We start from the raw sequence: 24657 nt of genomic DNA on the forward strand, positions 1-24657 counted from the left end.
AAAAAGAAAAAGAAGAGATAGGAGGGGGAAGAGAGGGAGGGGAAGGGGAAGGGAAAGAGGTAGAGGAAAAGGAGAGAGAGATGAAGGAGAAAGAGGGAGGGAAAGGAAGTATGTTTGAGAGAGAAAAGAGAGAGAGAAGAAGAGAGAGAGAATACCTTGTATACAAATGGTGCTCATTTCACCTTAAGACAACTGTAATTGTTAGATTTTTCTTCATATCTAGGTATAATTTGCTTTTCTATAACTACAATTTCTGTTCTTACTCTTTCTGGACTCTGCTATCTCAATGAGACTGTAATGGCCTTGTCGGCAAAGTTGTGTAAGAGTTAAAGGGATCACTTCAGTGATATAAAGCTTAGTCTTCATGCTGGAGGATGGCTATCTGTGATTTTTAAAAAACCATCAATGTGAAACAATGCAGATGATTACAATGTCTAGTTTTAGGACTGTACAACATTTTCATTCTGCTACTTTTTTTGTATACAGTGCAATACTGCTAATTTTGTCAGGCAGGTCTATTAAGAAAATCAGTTAACTTTTAATCATGCAACTTTCAAAAGTTTCCTATGTGCTTTTAAGGCAGACTTCAAGACATATTTTTTTTAAGGGAATTGGAGGAGAGATATGCATGTCTAGTTTTTCAGAAGTCACTGGGGTCATAATTCTATTAACAGAAATCCACTTTACGGGAAACTTGAGAGAAAAGAGGCAATGTGGTTCTGTGGAAAGAACGAAGAACTCAGGATAAGTGGAGGATAAGGGTTTACTTCTCAGCCCTACCACTTACTATACATGCAGCATGGGCAAGTGACTTAACTTGCCATTCATAAAATGAGGATGCTGAACTAGAGGACTTTTTTTTTTTTTAAACCCTTGTACTTCGGTGTATTGTCTCATAGGTGGAAGAGTGGTAAGGGTGGGCAATGGGGGTCAAGTGACTTGCCCAGGGTCACACAGCTGGGAAGTGGCTGAGGCCGGGTTTGAACCTAGGACCTCCTGTCTCTAGGCCTGACTCTCACTCCACTGAGCTACCCAGCTGCCCGAACTAGAGGACTTTTAAGGTCCATTCTGATTCTGAATGTATGACTAACACATCTATGGATGGATGGATGTGTATATGTATGTTATGTGTATATATATATGTATGTGTGTGCATACATACATATATATACATGTGTGTATACAAACATACAACAAAGAGCCTTGTATCACACAAACACAGATCCACATAAACTCAGTATGAATCACACATGAGCAATATTTATTTAGGCAGAAAGCAATGTGGTTTTTTAGGATAGTGTACTGAGAGGTTTGTTTGTTAGTTGTTCTTTCTAGTTCGAGATCTTATTCTACGATACCTCTACCAATTGGTACTTCTATAACTGCATCTCAGATAGGTTATTGGGGCATTCATATTAATTGATTTACCTATGATGACAAAGCCAGTATGTGCCAGAAATAAGACTTGAACCTAGGACTCCCTGAATCATAGGAAGGTCTCTATCCCTTATGGCACCCAGATAACTCTCTAGTGTTTTCAAAATTTCAATTGTCTTGCTTTAAGGCAGCCTTGACCTTTAATTGTGCCACAGATTTCCTATCTATGCAATCATCAAAATTTTAAAAGAATATTCTGTGGTCAAATAAAATTCTAAAATAAAAGCTTTAGAATTCAATTCATAAGAAAACTATTAAAAGTTCACACTTTCTGGTTTTGGACATAAAAATTATAAACTCACAAATATATAGCATATTTATCTCACTTTTTTTAAAACTCTTACCTTCTTTCTGTCTTAGAATCAACATTAAAAATCTGTTCCAAGGCAGAAGAGCAGTAAGAGCAAGGCAATTGGGATTAAGTCACTTGCTCAAGATCACACAGTTAGGACGTGTCAGGCCAAATTTGAACACAGGACCTCTCATCTCCAGGCATGGCTCTCTATCCAATAAGCCACTTAGCTGTCCCCAGAACGTGAGTTTTTTTAAAAAGACAGAACTATAAATATTCTCTGGCACAACCCAATTTTTTTTTTTCAGTTTTTAAAGGAGTCCTTAGGTTTGGAAGCAAATCTTATAATAAAAGCAAGTATTTTTCATTACTCTGAAAAGCAGCATTAAAATGGATAGAGCACTGGACTTGGAGTCAGGAAAACCTAGGTTTAAATCCTATCTCAGATAATTACAGCTGTATGGATCTAAGCTAACCTCTCTAAGCCTCAGAATTCTCATCTGTAATATGGGAATAATAAAAGCATCTATTTTGCAGGGTTGTAACAATCAAATGATTTAACAAATATAAAGCATTTTGCACATTTTAAAGAACCTTATAAAAGGTATTTTTTTTTTTAGCCAAATGGAGTTAAGAGACTTGTCCAGGGTCACACAATGAGTAAGTGGCTGAGAGTGGATTTGCTCTCAGGTCTTCCTAACTCCAACCCAAGTACTCTATACACTATGCCATCCAGCTGCCTCAGCTATTTTTATTATTGCATATGTTACTGGTCTAGTAGAAAAAGCACTAGATTTGGGGGCAGAACACCTAGGTTGAGACCTGAATTATGCTACCTATTACCTGTCCTTCTGCAGGCAAGTGACTTGTCTGGACTCTTTCCTCATCTGGAAAATGAAGGACTTGGCCTAGACGACCTGTAATGTCCCTTCCTGCTCTTCCTATGATCCTGGCAAAGAAAAGTCTATACCAAGGTGTCAAACACCTGGCCGGCAGAGTCCGCAATGCTCCTGATGGTAACACAAACCAGATGAAAACATAATTGGGAAATATTTAACAATTTAAATAAAACTATAAAGCTGTATAGACAATATCAGCTTTTAAAACTACATCAATATCTTTGTTGTCCTCAAGGATGCTTATGTTTAGTTTAGTTGCCCCCATTTCTATGAGTTTGACACCATTGGTCTATTCTGTAATTATTCTCTAATCTGAGCATCAGGCTTAATAACACTGGGGTATTTAATCCATTACTCTGTTAACAGAGACTTATTTTCACACAGGAGATGCTCTGATTTTTTAAGGATTTACAAAACATCCATAGACTTCCTCTTTAAGAAACAAAAACACTGCTAAGTTATTGATTCTGCATCTAAAGTCAGAAGGCCCAGATTCAAATCTCACTCTGACACATTTTACATGTGTAAACTTGTCCAAATAAATCATTAATATCTTTGGGACTCGGTTTTACTCTCTGTAAAATTAGGCAGTTAGAGTAAGTTGCCTTCAAGTCCTTCTGTCTTTGGAAACATGATCTTCAAAAAGGCCATTTTATATAAGCAGAATGATGGGTTGACTCAGATGTAAACATAACAAGGCTCCTTCTGGAGAAAGAATTAGTAACCAGAGCAGCTAGGTAGCTCAGTAGAGAGAGCCAGGCCTGGAGCTAGGAGGATCTGGGTTCAAATGGTTCAAATTTGGTCTCTGACACGTCTAGCTCTGTGACCCTGGATGAGTCAATTTATCCTGTTTGCCTAGCCCTTGATCTTCTGTTTTAAAGTTATTACTAAGACAGAAAGTAAAGGTTTAAAAAAGAATGATGTAGTAACCATATCACAGCAGTAGTCTTATATTTTGTCTTATATTTTTAAGGCAAATTATTACTTTATTTGTTTCAATTCTATAAAAAGCATTTCAAGTTTATTTACCCTCAATGACCCTGTAAGGCCAGTTTAGTCATTATTATCCACAATACACAGAAGAGGAAACTGGCCACAAGGTCAAATGACTTAGTTTTTGCCCATAGTCAAATTGCTAGCAAGTGGTAATAACCCTAGGAGTCAATTAAAAGGTTTTTTTGTTTAATTATCACATATTCATATTTTACTACTTCTATTCTCTAAGTAAATAATGTTAGAAATTGATTTCTCAATGCAGAGTAAAGACACCATTCTCACGTTATCTCCTTCCTTTTTTTCTTAAATAAGCAATATATCTTCTTTCACAACATGACAAACATGGAAATGGGTGTTTCATGATAGCACATATACATTGTATTACCTGCTTCTTCAGGGAGAGGGTAAGAGAGGGAGGGAGAGACAGAAGATGGATTGCAAAATGTCAGAAAGCAATGATTAAAAATTGTATTGATGAGTAAAAAATTTTTTTTTAATTTTCAATGGACAATGAATTTCTCATTGGGAACTCTGGATAGAGGGGATATAAATATTTCTTATGTGTTACTTCTGGTTCCTGTCCACAGTCAGTTGTGTTGTAATGCATAAGGAAATGAGTAAGGGACCTGATTTTGCTTCACAGTAGATCCAGTGGTTCTCAAAGCTACTCTTCCCTGGTAAAATGTCTGTGCTTTTATTTGGAAGAAAAGTGTAGATCTGGACAAGGCCTGCAACATCACCCAACTACATAAAAGTCATCGTGAATGATGGTGCCGCTGCACGATTCTGCGGCTGCTTCTTTTTTCTAGCAGCAGTGGACGTCCAGCCTCTCAGGACAGGACCCCATCACCACCTCAACTCACATGCCCAGCACCGAATGGAAACAATGAAGCCAGTCTTGGGAGCTTTCACCCCTAGGGATGCAAACATTGCTGCAGAATCAGATAGCAGGACCTCCGCTGCATAATAATTTCTATTCTGTACAGGCATTAAATTACTTAGTGAGAGGAGAACATTCTACAATTCATAGCAAGGAGCCCAGATGGGAAATCAAAAGCAAATATTTTAGCCACTGAGCAATTTTTTATTAGCAATAACCCATTAAAGATCACCTTACTTCTTCCCTTCACTCATTCATCAAGTATTTATCATTCATCTCTCTGGGCCTCAGCTTACACCTCTGGAAAACGAATAGGTTGGAGGAGATGATCTTTAAGGAACTTTTCAGTTCAAAACCTCTGATCTCCAGATTTTAAGCTCAACTTTTAACAATATTTTGGGCACATTGTGAAGTAAAGGAAGCTATACATAATTTTAAAGGCTCACAGAACAGGAAGGAAGCATTTTGCTTCTCTCTGAAGTCCGTTACATAGGCAATAAAGCTCTGAAAAAGTTTTACCATCAATACTGTCGTCATACAGAAAGGGCCCCTGGTTGATGGACAGCATACCGAAGCAAGCCAAGAGAACTTGGAATAAGGGTTTTGCAAATGGTGGGGAAAGGACTTGAGAGTATTTCTGTTGTTGTTGTTGAATTTACAAAGGGATCCTTTATCCTTCGAGGAGGATTTCAAAACAAGGTAGAAACATGCCCATTCTCAGCTTTTATAGATAATTATGTTTTATTACTCTTCATTTTATGGGGATTGTGCTATACAAAACAAATACCAGATGCCTGTTTGTTTTATTCATTTCAGGGGGAAAAAAATCTACAAGTGCCGTTGTGAACAGAACTGCTTTTAATTAAACACAATGCACAATGAGCACATAAAAATTAATACTGTTTGAAACCAGCAGGTAGAAAGTAAATGTATCGAACTGTAACTGCTGAATCCCCCATCTCCTTCGAGCCAGCCCTGCAAGAGGCAGCCCTCATCTGCTTATTACTTAGGCACTGAAATTAGCTCAAGCCGGTGCTCCTCTTACTCAAGGTCATTCACAGATTTCATTTTGGGGGAAATTAATGCCAATTTTCATGGAAATCTAAAACCTGAAGAGAGGGAGAGGGGAAAAAAAAAATCAATGTGCTTTTAACAGCACCTGTGTTAAACCAGGTCAGGCAGTAGCAGCTCTCCCTTGTTAAATGAGATTTGACTCTCTCTAAGCCATTTGGGCGAGTCGTTCACATAGAATGAATGAGGTCCATTTCTGCCATATCAGAAAAATGCAAAGTGATTTCTGGCATGAATCAGGCTGGATCTGAAAACAGTTTAACACCGAAGGAAGTGTCAAGAGTGTCTGGGATCTGATTAATACAGTTGTGCTTTCCAGAAAAATAAAGGGCAGGGCAGAGTGAGGAAAAGATGCATGGAGCAGAGAGCAGGCCAGCCGAATATCTGCCAGGTTCCTTGCTGACCCTAAAGAAATAAATTCTGTCTGTTAAACTGTCCTTATTATCAGATCCAGGGAAATTCAACATGCTGCATTTTAATAGCATGGTGAAAGAATGACGTATATCTCTCTCTTCCTTGTTTCCTTTTTATCATCTCCTAATAAGATCCAATCATCTCCCTAGCCTTAGGCTTTTGATATCATGTGGTCATTTGTGATAGGAACTCAAAAGCTACCATGAGAAGATAAAATGTAGGGACACTCTAAAACCACTATAGTAAAAAAAAGGGTAAAGCAGCTTAGAATGGAACATAATAATTGACATTTACATAGCCCTGAAAGAAGAAGTTCTTAACTTCAGACTTGTGAACTTTAAAAAAATATTTGTTTATATATGTATGCATGGATATATAAATATATATATCACAACTGTAGTTCAATAAAATCAGTTTCTTTAATCATATGTATTTTATTTTATGCATTTAAAAACATTCTTATGAGGAGTTCCACCAGACAGCCAAAGAGTTCCATGACACAGCTAAGGCTTTAAGAAGCCTTTATTTAAAGCCTTCAAAGCATCTTCCAGATAGCCTTTCATGACTCATCAAACAATCCTTCGCATCATTAAAGATTACAAAACTGAGGCTTGGGGAGGTCTGAGACTTGGCCATGATGACACCTAGCCAGGAAGGTGGGATTCTATCTAACCTGTGGCTTCCTGCCTCCAAAGTCCCAAACATTTACCAGTCAGCCTCTCCTACAGACACATATTCCTCAACAGCATGATCCTGACTATTGTGGCTCTCAGAGTTTTACCAGGTCTGGATAACAGTCATTAGATCATCTCAGAATGACCTTTACTCAACCATACACAAAATCATTGGCTAGAATGCACACTTGCTTAAAAAATAAAATGACTTGGTAGTAAAGGGGTGAGAAAGAGGAAGAGATTAAAATTTTCATCAAAAATTGCTTCTATAAACTTAATTGTTTTTACACTAAGGAAAAAGAGAAGAAAACTGAAGTTCATTTTACCACTAACCTAAGAATGGGAATAGGAAGCCAGTTAGGTGACTCAATGGATAGAGAGCCAAGCCTGGAGACAGGAGGTCCTGGGTTCAAATGTGACCTCGGCTGTGGGACTCTGGTCATGTCACTTAACTCCAATTGCCTAGCCCCAGCCTTGGAACTGAGACTTAGTATTGTTCCTAAGAAAAAAAGGTAAGGGTTTTAATTAAAGAAATAGAATGAGAGTAACATTAAACAGCAGTCATAATAATAAGAGTAATAACAATAATAATATATGTTAAATTGTACACAGAAACAGCAATATTGTGTGATGAATAATTACGAATGACAACTACTCTCAGCAATACGATGAGCCAAGACAATCCCCAGGGACTCATGATGAAAAATGCCATCCACCTCCAGAGGAAAAAACTGATGGGAATCTGAATGCAGACAGAAACATACTCTCACTTGCTTCTTCACTTTTTGTTTTTTTTTTTACCTTTTTTTTTGTTTGAGATCTCTTCCACAAACTTACTAATATGGACAAATGTTTTACATGATTGCACAGGTAATCTCTATCAGATTGCCTGCTATCTCAGGAATCACATAGGGAGGGAAAGAAGGAGAGGGGAAAATTTGGAACTTAAATGTTCTTTAATGTTAGAAATTATTTTCACATGTAATTGGGGAAAAATATTAAAAAGAAGCAATACTAATGACAATAATGACAAAGCAAAAGAAAATAATATATGTTAACTTACTTGATATTTACAACAACCCTGAGGGATAAGTGCTAATAATATTTTACAAATGATGAAACTGAGTCCCAGAAAGTTTAAATGGCTTGCCCAGAGTCTATATAGATACAGAATGTCTGAGACAGAATTCAAACTCACTTCTAAGTAACTCCAAGTCCTGTGTTCTATCTACTTTACCACCAAATTGCCTGAATTAAGTTTTAAATCCAGTTGGTCAGTTGGCTCTTGTTGGAATGTGGCGGAAACAACAGTGAAAAGGAATGAAAATAATTGTTTTCTTGGAAAATCAGTCTTAAGAGAAATTCCAAAAAGAACCTCACTTAAGACTTTGAAGACCTGGGGTTTCCTTGGTGTGGCCATACCTTCCACCATTGTGACCAAACCACTTTAGTGACTGATCACTGTAAGAAGCTATGTTGGGGGAAAAGGAATCATCATCCGGGGATTAACTTTCTAAGGACCACTTTCTTTGAACTTAGGCTGTGTCTTGGACAATCCAGTGCCAGGCTCATACTTCCAGAGAGCATTCTTCTACAATTCTCTGGTTTACACATCCTTTTTCAAGCAGACACCTGGGGACTGAGGTACAGAGGAACAAAGAAGAAGAAAAACTTATAATTAACAGATAAGAAACACTAATTTAGGGTATACTAGAGAAACAGTAACAGAAGAAGGAAGCAGATACACCTTACATCATACACAGATCTAGTTTCTGATTCAGAGGCTGTTATTGTTAGACACATCCCACCAAACTCACTCGATTTTAACTCCTGTTTTGCATTCTAGACGAGAATACAACATTAAGGTAGGATTTGGAGATCCTAATTTTTTGCTGTGGACCAGAACTGCTTGGCAAGGAACTGTACAAAGTGGCAATGCCAAGCCACAGGGCAGGAAGTATAAGCCCTTTGGGGGTAAGGGGAAGGATGGTGAAAAAAAAGAGGAACTTTTAGAAAAAAGCAGAAGCAGAGTGAGATGATCTGATCCAGGTTGGAGAGAAGCAGTGAGCAGTCAGAAACCAACCGGAGACTGGCTAGCCAAGCATTAGGCAGCGGGGTTTTGGGAGAGACTTACAGACTTGACCAGTTAATGAGCTGTTGTGACAGTATCCGGGGGGAGTCATCAGGTCAGGGTTCAGAAAGCAGCAAAGAGGAAAGTTTAAACCTGAAGACTAGCAAGAAAGAAGAGAGTGTGCCTAAAGGCAAGAGATAAGAATGTGCCAGCCCAAGGATGGGCACTGTGGGGTGGGATGGAGGGAAGAAAAAATATCTAATCTTTGAATTAAAGCATGCCAAGACAGATTCAACACTGAATGTCCACTATATGCCAGGCACCATATTAAGTGCTGGGGAAACAAAGACCAAAGTGAGAGAGCCCCTGCCTCTGAGGTGTTAGCATTCAAAAGGAATTCAATAAAGGAGCCCATATCCCAGTATTTGGTAAAGGGGAGGCTCACTAGACTTTAAGTCAGAATATGCTTCCTTCCCATAGTTAATACTTGACTGTGGACAGGTCACAACCTCTGAATCTCCTTCTCTTTAAAATAGGAATAATGAGGGGGCAGCTGGGTAGCTCAGTGGATTGAGAGTCAGAGATGGGAGGTCCTAGGTTCAAATCAGAACTCAAGACACTTCCCAGCTGTGTAACCCTGGGCAAGTCACTTGATCCCCATTGCCCACTCTTACCACTCTACCACCTAGGAGCCAATACACAGAAGTTAAGGGTTTAAAAATGTAAAAAAAAATAATAATAAAATAAAATAAAATAGGGATCAAATCAAGGAACCTTAAAAGTCAGGGAGGGCTGACTTAATACACTAGTAGTAGTAGTAGTAGTAGTAGTAGTAGTAGTAGTAGTAGTAGTAGTAGTAGTAGTAGTAGTAGTAGTAGTAGTAGTAGTAGTAGTAGTAGTAGTAGTAGTAGTAGTAGTAGTAGTAATAGTAGTAGTAGTAGTAGTATCATTATTAGTATTACTCACTTGAATACTTTAGTGAAATTTCCTTGCTTTGTAATAATTTTTTTATCTTAATCAGCAGATAAATGAATAGAAAAAAAAACCATTAATTAAATGCTTATTATTGGCCAGGCCCTGTACTAAGGTAATGAAGGAATTTATGACCCACCTGATGATCTATTTCAAAAGACCTGAATGAAACACTAGAGAAATGTTTGGATGAAGATTTAGCTGTAGTTTGAAGTTCAACCTCCCTCCCATCCCCATTCCTTTGAGTGGAATAAGGCACAGCGCTACCTCTGCAAAGGAACTTGGTTCAAATCCTGTCTCAGACACTTACCAGCTGCAGGACTTTGGGTCAGTGACTTCACCAGTGTGCACCTGCATTTTCTTCATGCGACAAATAAAGGAAAGGCACCAGATCCACGTGGGATCCTCTAACATAACCAGTAAAGTGACTTCCATGTAACTGGCCTGGGAAGGTTTCTCTGTTCTTCCTCCTCTCCCTAAGTCCACTGCCACACAGCCTCTTTGTCGAAGGGAAGCCAACCTACAAAGGCGATCGTGTCTTCAGCTGGCCTGGAATTTAAGTCACCTTAGGCCATACGAGTTGGAGGAGGGCATTAAGTTGTACCCGTGCCATAAAACATGCCTTTAAGGATACTACAAAGAGCTAGAACTGGAAGCCTATTTATAATTGGAACAGCAACGTTCCAAATTACTGCAAAGCGGTGATGACTTCCTGGCATGAATGAGCTCTCGCTCCCAGCCACGCTCTGCTGAGATGAAAGAATGACACAAAAATTTTTTTTCAAAAAGTTAGCACTCTATCATTTACGCCATTCGATTGGAGAACTGGAGGGAAGGGTGCCTAGGATGCAACCGTGCTTCCGTCACCAGGACCATTTGGCCCCTTCTCTCACCGGCTTGGACTAGAATGTGGGAGGGCTCTGATAACTTTTAAGAGTTTCCGAAGATGAGAGAAGGGAAAATATAATTTAATTTAGGTCTTCATTTCAACTTGAATAAAAACAAATCCAAACTCCTCACTATTTTTTTTTCCAAAACAATAACAGCAAACCCACAGAGGAACTTCCTTTTGCTATCCCAAGAGGGCGGCTCTCGGAGGCCACTAGGATCCCCGTCTCCTCTCCGAGCCCACGCCCCCCAGTATTTCAGCAGGGTGCACACTCCAGCCAAGGCTTCGAGAATCTCTTCCCTTCCCAGGGTCACCTGGGTCTCCTCCGCGGCTAGGGGTTCTGCTAAGATTATTTCCCATGTAAGGACCTTCGAAGGTGAGGTCCTTCCGGGTAAGGCGCAGCTTCCGGCCTTTCCTTTATCTCCACTCTTAGCACAGTGCCTGGTACACAGTCAGCACCATGTAAATGCAGCAGCCGGAAGTGGCTGGAATGGCTGCCGGGGACTCCAGGGAGGTTCCAAAGGCTGAACCTCCAAGCATTTACAGAAGCCCACCTCCGTGCCAGGCACAGGGCTGAGTACTTTACCAACATTATCGGTTTGAGTCTCACAACAAGCTTGCAAGGTACGTGGTATTATTATCCCCATTCAAAACAAAACAAAATAAAACCTTACGGTCTGTCTTAGAATCAATATAAAAACACCCCTTAGAAGGCAGAAGAGCAGGAAAAGTTAGGCCATTGTTAATGACTTACCCAGAGACACACAGCTTTTGGGGTCATATTGGAACCCAGGACCTCCTATCTCCAGGTCTGGCTCTCTACCCACTGAGCCCCCTAGCTAGCCCCATCCATTTTACGTTAGAGGAAAGGGAAGCCAACAGAGGTTACTTGACTTGGTGGTGGTGACACAGCTAGTAAGTAGCTAAGGCTGAATTTGAACTCAAGTCTTCCTGACTCCAAACCCAACATTCTATCTACTGCATCACTAGCTGCCCATAAGAGGCCCACAACACTTCAAATCAAATGTCAATGTATTGGGGAAATAATGAACAAAATAAATGAAAACACAATAAAATGTAGATAATGTTACATTTTAAAATCAGGGATCCGACTTCTAGGCGAGTCTGACACTGCTGCTCTAAGTAAGACACAGGTTTGAGGAATATCCTAAAGGACTTTCCCCTGGGCAAATGCTATGAGGTCCCCAAATAGTCTTTGTTAACTGGGTGCTGGAGGAAAGAGAGTCTTTCCTAGGGAACCTATTTCCTATATAGGAGTGTTTCCAGGGCAGGAACTAAATAGTTCTCTATAGGACCAAGAGATGCATAATAAATGCTTTTGGTTGATAATAGTGATAACCAGTGTACACCCTGGGCCGCAGGGCATGCCAAATGGCCAGGTGATTTACACTCTGCTATCTGAAAAAATCACTAGACCATTTTTATGACCCCAGAGGGAAACTAAAATGACAGGTTTCAAATAATAGGTCTTACACCATGTCCTGAATATGAGCAAACCCAGGCACTGCCAGACCAGAGCACAATGGGAATTCCAAAAATGAATATTATATATATACTTCTACAGACATGTCAGAAAATCCAATTAATTCATCTAATCTAATTAAATGAATTAATTAGAACTACAATACAACATTTTATCTCAGCATTACTTGAATCCACAGGTCAGCATACTATTTGAAATAAAGATGATTTTAACATGGGAAAAGGAAGGGATTTTTTTTTTTTAATGACAAAGGAAAACAAGAAAAGAGTAGGGGGAAAAGCAATATAGTATCATTTTATTAACCTTTTTCTGGGGTGTTGGGGGAATCATGGACCCCCTTTGGCAGGCTGTTGAATCAAAAAATGTTTTAAAGGCAGAGAAACATAGAATTACACATGAAAACAATTATATTAAAATATTGTTTTCCAAAAAATTTTCCTTAAACTATAAGTTTAGGGATCCCAGGTTACAAACCCCTGCAATAGAGAGGCTGAGACACCCACCTTAGAAATGTTCCTAGAAAAACAAACCTAGATTTGTGGGTCACAGTTTTATACAAATATGTTTGAAATTTGAAATAAGATGGAGGAGGTGGGAGATGGACCACTTTCCTTTTCTATGAAAATTTCTACCTGAAGGTGAAGGCGGTAGCCAAGTCTAAGAGTCATAATCCTACTTAGATAAGGCTTTTATTACATATGGTTATGCTTCCAGGGAGTCTGACCGGTGGTGCAGGCTAATAATTATGAGCCATGTTACCGTGGGGTTTGACCGTATCTGTTATGATTCAGACAATGTCTGAATTTGGTATCAAGGTGAGTATTAGAGAAAACATCTTAAAATATGCTTGTATAAGCCTGAATCCATGCCCCTTGGGAGAAAAAATGAAAATATAAGTTATAATTAGATGAATGATCTTTGGCCTTAAAAACACATCTTAAAATTCCACCTTAACTTTCACCTTGGCTGTTATTAGAATGTTCTCACCCCTGATAAGAGAGTATCACCTGAACTTAATATGCAGGGAAAGTACACAGGACCAGGTCCTGCTACCACAGATAATGCCATCCTAAAGGAAAACCCATCAATTGTTAATAGCCATGTAAATTGTTCAAAGTAGAAAGTTATTCATAGTCATCTCATCATGATTTGATAAGTGTCCATGCCTGATGTGATCACTTACTTTACTACTCAAATTACTGAGGAATAAAATAGACTTTTATCTTCCATATTCCAAGAAGGTTTCTCCCAGAAAGTCATTTTAAATGATTGTAGTGACACATCTGTTACTATTCAGTAATGTGGTGGGGGATTTTTTTTCCAAAAGAGGCACAAATAAAACCAAATACTACTGCCCAATTTCACTGAGAATGGCCATTTTTAAATAGCTGAAGAACACTATAAAAACTCAAAGCAATAATATTTTATACATGGGTGAACACTTTTTAAAACTCAAAATCTGGTTTGTTTACACAATAATTATCTAGGTAATAAAGTACTTTTAGATATTTCAGGCAGCAAGATAAAATGGAAAGAACCCCAAATCTGAATCCTGGAATTGATTTACTGGTATGACTTTGAATAAGTCACTTAACTTCCTTTGACTCGGTTTCCAGATCTGCAAATTTAGGAGGTTGGCCATACATCATAATTATCTGAAAGAAAGCAATTTCATAACAACCTAACAAGGAGTAAAAGTTAATATGGTGGACATTAGGTCAGGAAAAACTGAACTCAAATTTCCATATCTATAGATACTACCTCTGTAAACCTTTGACAAGTCTCTTAGGGTTGTGGGTCTCAGTTTCCTCTTGTGTAAAATAAGGGCAGCTAGGTGGCACAGTAGATGGAAGCACCAGGCCTAGAATCAGAAAGACTTATCTTCCTGAGTTCAAATCTGACCTCAAATACTTACTACCTGTGTAATCTTAGGCAAGTTCCTAAACCCCATTTGCCTCCATTTCTTCATCTACAAAATGAGCTAAAGATGGAAATGGTGAGCCATTCTTGTATCTTTGCCAAGAAAATCCCAACAACAAAAATAAAGCAGAATAGGTGGTTAGCTGAGGATTCCTCCAGGTTCAAAAATCTATACTGAATCATTCTAACTCATTAAGTGCCCACTGTATGCTAAGCACTGAGGATTCAATGACAAAAATGAAATAGTCCTCGCTTTAAAGGACCTGGCATTAGATTAGAGGAAGAGAAAGGGGAGTGAATAACCCATAAAGAGAAAATTAAATACAAGTTACAAACAAAGAAATCTGGGGTGAGAAAGGAACTAGCCACTAGGAAAAGCATGGCTGGCTTCTTGTAGGAGGCAGCAAACACTTGAGCTATAAACTGTGAAAAGAGAGCTACAACAAGAAGCCAAAAGTCTGCCTTCTTGTTTGAGTTCTGTATCCTAAGAGTCACATTCTCTCATCCTCCTTCCCTTCCACCTCAAATCTTCCTTGACTCCATATCCTTAAGGTGAACCCATCAGCTTCACTTGGAAATGGAAACTGAATAATAATGGCTAATGGTAATAGCTAGCATCTATACAGTACTGTGAGGTTTGTAAAGCAGTGTATTACCCTCAAAACAAACCTGGGATGTAAATGCATTCATGACTACCATTTTACAGATGGGAAAGCAAGGCAAAGTTTAAGTGACTTGCCCCAAAGTTGCTGTTGATGTTCAGTCATTTATGACTCTTCCTGATGCAAAAGCTGGTACTTCCTGTCCAGGGGGTTTTCTGGATACTAGAGTAGTTTGCCAGGTCCTTCTCCAAGGGATTAAGACAAAAAGAGGTTAAGCGACTTGCCCAGGGGCACTCTGCTATGTGTCTCAGACTGGATTTGTACCCAGGTCTTCCTGACTCCAGGCCCAGCACTCTATCCGCTGAGCCACTTAGCTGGCCCAAAGTCACACAGCTAGCAAGTGTTTGAGGCTGGGTATCAATTCTGGTCTTCCTGAATCCAGGTCCACATTCCATCCACTTCAGCACTAGGGTGCCTCTGTTATCACAGCAATCAGTGATAAGATCACAAGTGATTGAACAGCAGAGCAAAGCCAGCTGATAAGATCAATCTTCAGAAATAAAAAATGGACTTTCCTGGATCTCCCAGTTTCCAATGTACAAAATAGGAAAGTGAAGCTCAAGATAATAATATTGGTAAAATCTACCTTACATAGGGGCTACAAGTGTCAAAGTTGGTCAGAGGATCTAAATCTAAAACTTAAAGACTTGAGACATCATCTCCTTTCCCATTTTGCAGATGAAGAAAATTAAAAAAAAAAAAAAAAAAAAAAAAAAGGGAGGTTAAGAGATTTGCCCAAGGTCCCACAGGTAGTAAGCATCAGAAGCAAGATTTGAACCTTCTGTCTTCAAAGTCAGTGTTTTTTTTTTTAACCATATCTTGCTGCTTGCTCCTATTACTATGAGAGTACTTTTTTTTAAACTGTCAAGCACTATCCAAAATGTATTTCTATTATTATAAACTTCTAGAATCTAATCGGACATTTTATTTAAATGAGTTTGTTAGTGTTTTATTTTTAACAGAAACCTGAGTTCCACAGTCTTTTCTTACCATTTTAACTGAGAGGATACTAAAAGATATAATTGTTTTATTGCTGTTGCAAAGTATTAAAGCACTTAAAGGCTTATTTTAATAAAAAAGCATGTGTTATTAAAAAGAAAACTTTTAATGTGCTTCTGCCACATAAATAAAATAATATTGCCCACATTGTCATTCTATGAATCAATTGGCTGCTCATTCTTCATAAGTCCTCAAATTACACTTTCATACTTAAAGATGCAGTTATCACCCAAGGTGCCAATTTAATGCAGGCCTTATTTAATGCAGTGTGAATTTTAATGTGACCTATATGAGAAATGAAACTTTCAAGAAATATTTATCCTCTCCCTCTCAATAAAGAAAGAGCACTTCTATATTAGATTAGATTCTTTCTCATTATATTTTCGGATTTAACAGATTCAAATAATTTGGGGAAATGGCTTTACTTAGCTCTGTAACCATAAAACATCATCCAGAAATAATCAAGTGCCATAAATAAGATCACTACAAAATTTGAATCAATATTTAGGAACTAAAAGGCCAGCTAATTGTGATGTGTTATTACTACAAGTTATTTGGGGGAGATAAAATGATGCAGTTTTATGTAAACCTCTCCCCTCTTTGTTTCAATATGCTATATGCCACTACTATTATAAGGATCTCTGCTTCCAAGGGCAAATCAAAAAGTATTTATTAAGCACCTACTATATGCCAGGTGTCAGAGACACAAAAACAAATTAGCCCCTGCCCTCGAGCAGTTTACATTCTAGTAGAGAAGAAAACATGTTCATATATACAAAATACACACCCATACAAAATAAATCCACTGTAGTTTTGGGGAAAGCACTAACAGTTGGGAAATATCAAGAAAATCTATCAAGAAAAAACAAGAAAAAATGATGCTTCAACTGAGTTCTGAGAGAAATTTTGAGATTCTAAGAGGTGCCAATGAGAAAGGAGTAAATTCCAGGGATAGGGGACAGATATCCCATGCAAAGTGAGTAAAAAACTCTAAATGTATAAATTAGGCAAAAAAAAAAAAATAGCACTTTGAACTGATTTCTCAGTTATCAAAAATCCCTGATCACTGAAGAAAAGTTAATTAGTGCGCTCGATTTCCAACTATCTGATCCAAAGCAAGGGGCCCTTAGACCACCTGAACCTCAATGGTTGGAAAATATATATCCCTCTCCAAAATCACCTCTGCATGCCAATGGGCTTATTTACCTGGAGAGGGTCAAATCCTTTCCCATTGTTCCTATTCAACACCTACTCCCCATAAGGAAGAACATAAGTGAACATGCCACTTTGGAAAAGCTGCAAAACTCCAGTCTAGAAGAGTTTATTTATAGTTATCACCTAAGCTCTATTATTATCTAAACTTCCTGAATTCTTAAATAAAAGGTATGGGTTAGTAAGAGCCACCCTCCACAACAGTGCCCATTGACTCTTCATGAGGATACATTTTTCATCTTTAAAAATCAACTTCTAGCATTGGTTATTCTGATAGTGGAATAATATCTCTGAAATCTAATTGAGTCAGGAGCAAATTAAAATGCTAAAGACATCTACAGTGAAAACTCAGCTACTCAGAATCCCTACGTAATAAGAACAGTCTAGTTTAAAAAAAAACAAAACCTGAAGTTTTATTTCTTTAATCTCTCATTTTAACCATTCTGGACAAAAGCTTTCCCCCTGGATTACTCACTTGTCTGCCTTTTTAAACAAGCCCCATTGGCCCATCAGTAATCATTTATTAAGTGTTTACTTTGTGCCAGGGACTGTGCTAAGAGCTGGGGATACAAAAAGAAGCAAAAGATAATCTGATGTCAAATAGCTCACAATATGAGGCTAAACACAATTTGGCCTTTTGCTCATCATTCAAGATCATCAAAATCCATATTTAAATAGTTTGTCTAGGTAGTTAAAAAAAAAGATTTGACTCATTGAACCCAGGTTCAAAGTCAGCTTACTACACTTATTAGCTGTATGTATTATTGTGTATAAACTACTTCACCAAGCCTAAGTTTCCTCATTTGTAAAATTGGAAAAATGGTATCTATAATAACTATTTCACAAGATAATTATGTTATTCACAATCACGAGGGTTATTTATTGTAAAGAGTAACTAAGATATATATGTGTATGTATATATACATATATACATACATATATATATTCTCACACACACACACACACACACACACACACACTTTCCAGGATTACTACACACCATTCCCCTTTACATACATTTTACAATCCAGCCTTTCTGCTATTCCATCTCTTGACTCCACATCTTTCCCATACCTGGAATGAACTAATTCCTAATATTCCCACTTTTTTAAACCCTTACTTTCCATCTTAGAATCAATATTATGTATTGGTTCCGAGGCAGAAGAGTGATAAGGGCTAGGCAAAGAGGGTTAAGTGACTTGCTCAGGGTCACACAGCTAGGAAGTGTCTGGGATCTGATTTGAACCCAGGAGCTCCTGTCTCTAGGCCTGACTCTACATCAGTGAGCCACCCAGCTGCCCCCTTTAAGTCTTCCTCTAAAGCTCATTAGTATTATATGCCACCTCCCCACCATCAAATAATCCTGTATTTATGTTTACACATTTTATAGGTACGTACTTACATGTATATTTGCTGCTTCCTTTGAAAAGAAGCTATAAGCTGCCTGAGGAGAGGGACGGCTTCATTTCTGGCTTTGTAGGTTCAGCCTCTAGCCGGGTACCTGACTCATAGGAGGCTTCTTGATGAATGCTGGGAATAGCAGTGCTCCTAGGCCAATAAAGGCCAACGAGGAAGCAGGAATGTGGAAGTTCTTGAGGCCTCTCTCCCATCTATCACCAAGGCAGGGTTCCCCTGGGACAGCCCTTAATGGAACCTCTAGATGCACAGTCACAAGCCGTTCTCTTGACTCTAGCACGGGAGCTCTGGCCAATGCGGCTAGCAAGCTGGCTCACAGGGTACCTGTCGGAGTATAGCTGCTACACCCCTGAGAGGCACTGTATGCATTGATCTAATTTCCTGTAGAGGTAAATCAAGTGGCATGTCAAGCTCTTCAGCTAAGAATAGCAAAGAGAAACACTGCTGTGGATTTTTTTTAATAGCAAATGGATTTTAAAACAAAAGCTACGAAGATTCCAATAAATTTGAAAATATGTATATACTGGCATTTTTTTAAGTTAAGCAATCATTACTTAATTAAAAAAAACTCACTAGGAAATGATTTGACGGGTTGGTGTGATGGGTCCCAAGACGGGCCAGTGAGATCACAGTTAGGCAGACCAAAATGATCCAGGGACAACTGCTCATGGGAACACTAAAGCTACAGAAAGTTCATGAGAAGACAATTCTGATAAGGTGCCTACTTTCGAAGGATGCAATGCTGAAATTAGTTCTCTAAATCCTCATTACATTGTAGTGATTAGGCTGTTTGTAATTTATTCTAGCTTTTATCAACTTTATCTGCTGAGGCATATAACTAATGAAAATTAATTAGATATGTGTCATACAGATGGATGTTTTAATATAACTCTGTATGTTTGAGCCCAAAAAGTGCCTTTATACAAGAGGAAAAAGCTTCCTTCATTTTCTTTACTTTCAATAATCAGTTATTGATTAATAAGAAGGTAGAGTTCAAAAGAAATTCAGCTCTAGCACCTAGTATTGTTTTATTTTCAGAGAAAATTAAGTTCTTCGTTAAAGGTTAATTCTTCTCCCTCAATGGATACATTTTCCATAATTTCCTGAATTGACAATGCCAGTTTTAAGTCTCCAGCTTAGGCACTATACAGTGTAACCATCAGCTTTAAAGAAATAGCTGATTCAAGTCTGGAAGGTGAAGAAATGAAGTTGAGGCCTACTTTCAAATACGCCTATTAAAAGGAGAAAAGGTATAATGAAAATTGATCTGAAGATCCATGGGCTTTTATAGCCATTACCAAATGAATCCCCAGAGCCCTGTTGGGAGGGAGGTATTATACCACCCTTTCCACAATCCAGTAAAAATCTGGCTTGGTTGGTGTGACTGACTAGAGGTCGAACACTCTATCAGCCCTTTGAGACCACTGATCCCACCAGCTCATAACACCTCCTTTCCCATCATCCCAAGAGAAATGAATTTTACTTGGACAGTTCTGTATGAATGGACACCATTTCATATATAAAACTTGCTTCTTGATGGTAGATTTCTTATTTCACATCAATAAATACAGAATACAGTAGGTTCATTTGTTCAACAAAGCCAATAAGTAATAATAATACTGCCTTGGGCCAAACAGGCACATTTTTTGACATCTCCCTTACTCATTAAACATTTAGAAGTCATCAGACATAAATGGCATCACTGCCAGGAAAACACCATTTTTCCAAAGGCACACACTTTAGAAAACCCACTGGGAGAGAATGAAGTAAACCTTCTACTCTATTACCCCACTAACAAATGAAAACGTTTAGTAGAACTTACAAATGATGCAAGATTAGGACTAGCTGGAACTCAAAAAAAATAGTAAGAAATACCAGTTGCTACCAATGAGAGATGTTACTGGGTCAGGATTCTGTAGGAATCGACATTGCTGCCAGAGGGGCCACCATCTTTCAGGTGAGACCAGATCCCTCAGGTCCTGACCCCTTGTGGTCTTTAAAAAGATATAATACTCCCCACAAGAGTGTGGGTGTCAGTACTGATCCCTCAGTCTGATTCCAAGAAGCACCAATGCTGGTAAAAGGAAATGAGCAACACTGGAGTTTTAAGGGAACACACCCCTTTTCCTTTTTAACCATTCCTCCAGTGCTGAAATGCTCCACAGAGCCTCTTACATTATAGCTGAGAAGGAAGCAATTTAGTCTTTTTCTTTAAGAGCAAAAGATGTAGTTTTATCACTGAATGATACGTATTTCTTAACATCCATCACCTGGTGAACTATGGAATTCAGATTTCCTAAGATAAAATTCCTGGTATACCTCATTTAAAAGAATAAAAAGCACTAAGGTCCTCCTAAAGAATCCAGTGAGATTGCCTTAGAAGACACAGAAAGGTTAGACTTCATCTCCGGTTACTCCAGCAAGAGCCAAACAAAGAAATTCCTGAAAGGCTAGGAGCATTTTCTTTTACAAAACCCACAGGAATAGGTTAATTTAAAAGTGGCATAAACAAAGCAATCCCTTCCTGGAGTCAGTTTAAGTTTTCAGTTTCTTTCATGAGAAAAAACAATCCTAAATTTATTTAAACTGTTCTTAGTCTTTAAATATTATTGAATTTTTTTAAATCAGAAGTAATAACTATCCCTTATCATCAGGTTCCCTCAATCTTGAAGATACAGGGAGAAAGGGGTCGGTATTCCATTCTCTCTCTTTTTTTCCAATTTCAGTGAAAGCTTTCTTAATTCTCACAACTAGTGATTCTCATCAAAAAACAACAACAAAAAGGAAAATCCTAGAGAGAGAAAGACCAGGTTGAGACATCTTAGTGAGCAGTGATATCCTGCAGTTTTCAGAGCCCTTTCCCTCCCCCCTTCCTCTCTTCCTATTCCCCTCCCCTTTCAGCTTCTTGGAGGGGTTGGGGTTTCCCCGACACTGCATTCCATAATTCAGTTTCAAACTCTGCCAACCTCTGGCAGGTCCTCTTTCATTTTCAGCTTGGGTTCCCAGGCTCTTGGTAGAACAAGGCTGCTCTGGTTTCTTAACTGGTACGCTGTGGAAATGCACTGTAACCAGATCTGGCTAACTCTTCAGCAGTGAGGACCAACCAGCAGCTAATGTGACTTGTTTAAAAGGGAACCACAGATCAGTGCAGTCAGGGGAGGGACGCTTCTGCAAACTTCACTTGATAAAATCAAATAAAGTGTTATCAGTGACTAACTTGGGGGGACAGTAAGAGAGTAACTAACCAAGTTACTTAGCAACTGGGTAAAACTTGCAGCAACACAGTGGGGGTAGCCTTAATTGTCACACAACTGCTACAAAGTATATAATGGTATAGATACAAATAGAAGACAATAGAGACCGGGAAGTCAGAATTATCAATGGTGCTTTAACTGCTTCGCGGATTATTCTTGCAAGAGAAGGGACAAGACCACACGGGAACACTGATCCCCATCGGAACAGACCTCCAAATTGCAAAATAATATAGGAAAAGAAAGGCAAGGATGTTATTTCACGACTAGATTAAGTTCCCCCCCCCCCTTCTACCCCACAAAAACCAAGCAAGGCTCTTGCAAGATAGACAGAAAGCTTGGAGGTTGGGGAAACTTCAGTACTGTGACATAAAGGTCAATAGAACCAATAGAAGCAGTTAACCTGAAGAAGTCCTCACAATCAGGACACACAATGAATCAATCTCAGGCTATTAAGGCCCCCAACAAGCATCTCCTCAAGTCCTGTCTGTAGTTAAAGGGAGAAGCTGTGACCACAAACTCTCCAGTGCTCCCTAGATATCAGATCCAACATCCCCACACTCAGAACAGCTGAAGGGCAAACAGTTTCCAAATGAGAAGCCACCATCCCTCTCTTTCACAAAGGAGAGGGAGCAGTTGGGTAACCTACTCCCTAAAGGGATGGCTGGGACCCCTTCTCCTGAACTAAGTAACTTACTATAGATAACAGGCAAAAAAAACGAAATAACCCCCCTGCTTTTAGAGCTGGAACTAATATCTGAAGGGGGAAAGGAGAGAACTTGGAGAGTTTTCCCATTGCTCCACATTCCTAACCACCACCACCACTACCACCACTCCTGCCTCCTGCACACCTGTATAAGTAAAAGAAGTCACAGGCTGCTGCCGGGAAGGACCAGCACGGGGCACTTACTTTTCGTATTCTGTGTTGTCTTTGTCACAACGAGAGTCCTTGTGCTTTTGCCAGTCTTTGCCATGCTTGCAGGTGGTTAAGAGGACCACATCCTCCCCGTTATGGACGTGATATAAGGCATTCCTGGTGTCTGACCCAATCCCTGTCAGGTACCTTTTCCCCTTGAATACCAACATGTACTTCCTGAGAGGAGGGATAGTGTTAAACCTCAAAAATCCCTTCTCCCCTCCTGTCCTGGGATGATCCTTAGAAAAGAGGGGAATAGAAACATCAAAATTAGGTCTGAAGTTTTCAGTACTGATGCTGGCTTTGGCCAGCATTGCCTGGCCAATGTCAAACCCCACATCTTCAGTGTAGTCAGGCCAGGTGCCAGAATATAAATTAAAAATTAAATGATTTCTACCATTGTTCCACAAGTGGAGACTCTGCACTTTTGATTTCAAATTGTGCACATACTGAGGTGACAATTGGTCTCTGTCTAAAGTATCCAAGCTCAGGACAAAGAGGCACGCCTGGCTGGGATCAGAAGTGTAAAACCTGGAGCCCTCGATGGCTGCTAAAATATTTTGGTAACTTTCTGCGATTTTCTCCCCTTTCTGCTGCGGGTAGACGTAGACTTTGAAGCCGTTTTTCTTGCAAAGGGTGAAATCGAAGCAGGATTCCATGCGACACCTCTTGCCTTTGTAGATGCTGGAATTACCGTCTCGCTTCTGCTTAGGGGAAATGGGCACATTGTCATCTTCGTTTTCCAATTGATCCCAAGGAATGAAAGGGCGCAAAGCATCCGGGAACTGGGGCCAAAAATGATCCGGACTAGTGTGGTGCAAGCCATTCCTACTACTGTGCTCCTCTCTCCTGCTTTGGTTTCTGGATGCCCTAAACTGCAAGCCTCCGAAATAAAACAAAAGGACGAGACAAGTACCAGCTGAGAGCAGGATGAAATAGCGTTTTTTGGCCTGCATGTGTCCTGCCTGGGTCAAGATAATTGTAAATAAACACAAGAATCACCCAAGTTTCCCAATCAACACTTTCAGCTCCAGTCCGCCATCTTCCCGCCTGTAAAGACTTCAAACTCTCTTCTACCACCTTCTCTTTATTCCTTTCCCAAAGCCGTGGACTGATCCAGCGCATGTGGGCGATTTCTTTAACTTTCTCCCCTTCTGTCTTTCATCTTTGGGTTGCACAATAGAGGGAAGAGAGTGTAGCCGAATAATTCGCACCCGGTGTGGGCAGCCAAGGACTGTAATTTTCTTGCATGCAACAAGACGGAGGAAAGAAGGGAGAAGAAAAAAAAAAAGGGGGGGGGTAAGGAAAAAAAAAACAAAACTCCCGATATCCAATCAATGGCTAGACTTAAGTGATTTCCTCGCCTCCAGAATTCCCCTCGGTAGTGTTGAAAAGGAGCACCGGTGCAGTAACTTCAACTCATCAACACACTCATGCAAAGCACTCCGGCTTCCAACAAGTCAGCAGATCCCAACCGGCTCATACAGCGAATTACATCTTCCAGCTTGAGCGCCGTAACCTTACAAATCCCTGCATTTCTCTGGATTCCCTTCCGCAGCGGGTCCAAGACTCTGGTGTTTACTCCTCCGATCTCTGTGAATGGCCCCCGGGACAGAGGAGCAGCAGCAGCGGCTTTGGCGGCGGTGGCGGTGGCGGCGGCGGCGGCAGCAGCAGCAGCAGCAACACGAGCAGCAGCGGCGGCGGCGTCGGAGGCGGCGGCGGCGGCACCTCCTCCCCCTAGTCAGTCGCTGCACCGAGCTGCAAATCCCGGCGAGGTTCCCTGGCCGCCCCCCTCCCCCGCCCAGCCCCGTTCGAACGTTGCCGATCGCGGAGTTCGATCGCCGAATGTTACCCGGTTCTGAATGTTACACTTACACATTCCATTCCCGACACGACAGCGCTGACCTCATCTATCCACGCAGCCGGCTCTGCCATTGGCCAAGCGTCACGTCCGGGGTGGGCGGTGCTTCCGCTGCACCCATTCATAACCCCCCAGCCGGCGGGGACCTCGCTGCAGTCAGGGACTAGGCGGGGAAGGGCTGGGAGAAGGTAGGAGATGGGAAAAAGGGGTGGGGGATGTCCCTTTAAGAGGATGCGGGACTCGGGGAAAATGGACTGTCTCGGGCCTGACGCTAACCCATCGGGCTGCAGGTCTCCGTGCAGACATTCACACAACACGCGT

General features: G+C 40.0%; 1 protein-coding gene across 1 annotated transcript in view; it reads right to left on the reverse strand.

Moving 5' to 3' along the window:
- Positions 1 to 23981, reverse strand: part of EXT1 (exostosin glycosyltransferase 1) — a 340582-nt gene extending 316601 nt beyond the window's left edge. Inside the window, exon 1 of the mRNA XM_044668889.1 lies at positions 22470 to 23981. Coding sequence (XP_044524824.1) covers positions 22470 to 23431 — 962 coding nt within the window. The 5' untranslated portion in view covers positions 23432 to 23981. The remainder of the gene's footprint in view (positions 1 to 22469) is intronic.
- Positions 23982 to 24657: the final 676 nt, after the last annotated feature.

The sequence above is a fragment of the Gracilinanus agilis genome, chromosome 1 (genome assembly GCF_016433145.1).
Source record: "Gracilinanus agilis isolate LMUSP501 chromosome 1, AgileGrace, whole genome shotgun sequence".
NCBI classification, from domain to species: Eukaryota; Metazoa; Chordata; class Mammalia; order Didelphimorphia; family Didelphidae; genus Gracilinanus; species Gracilinanus agilis.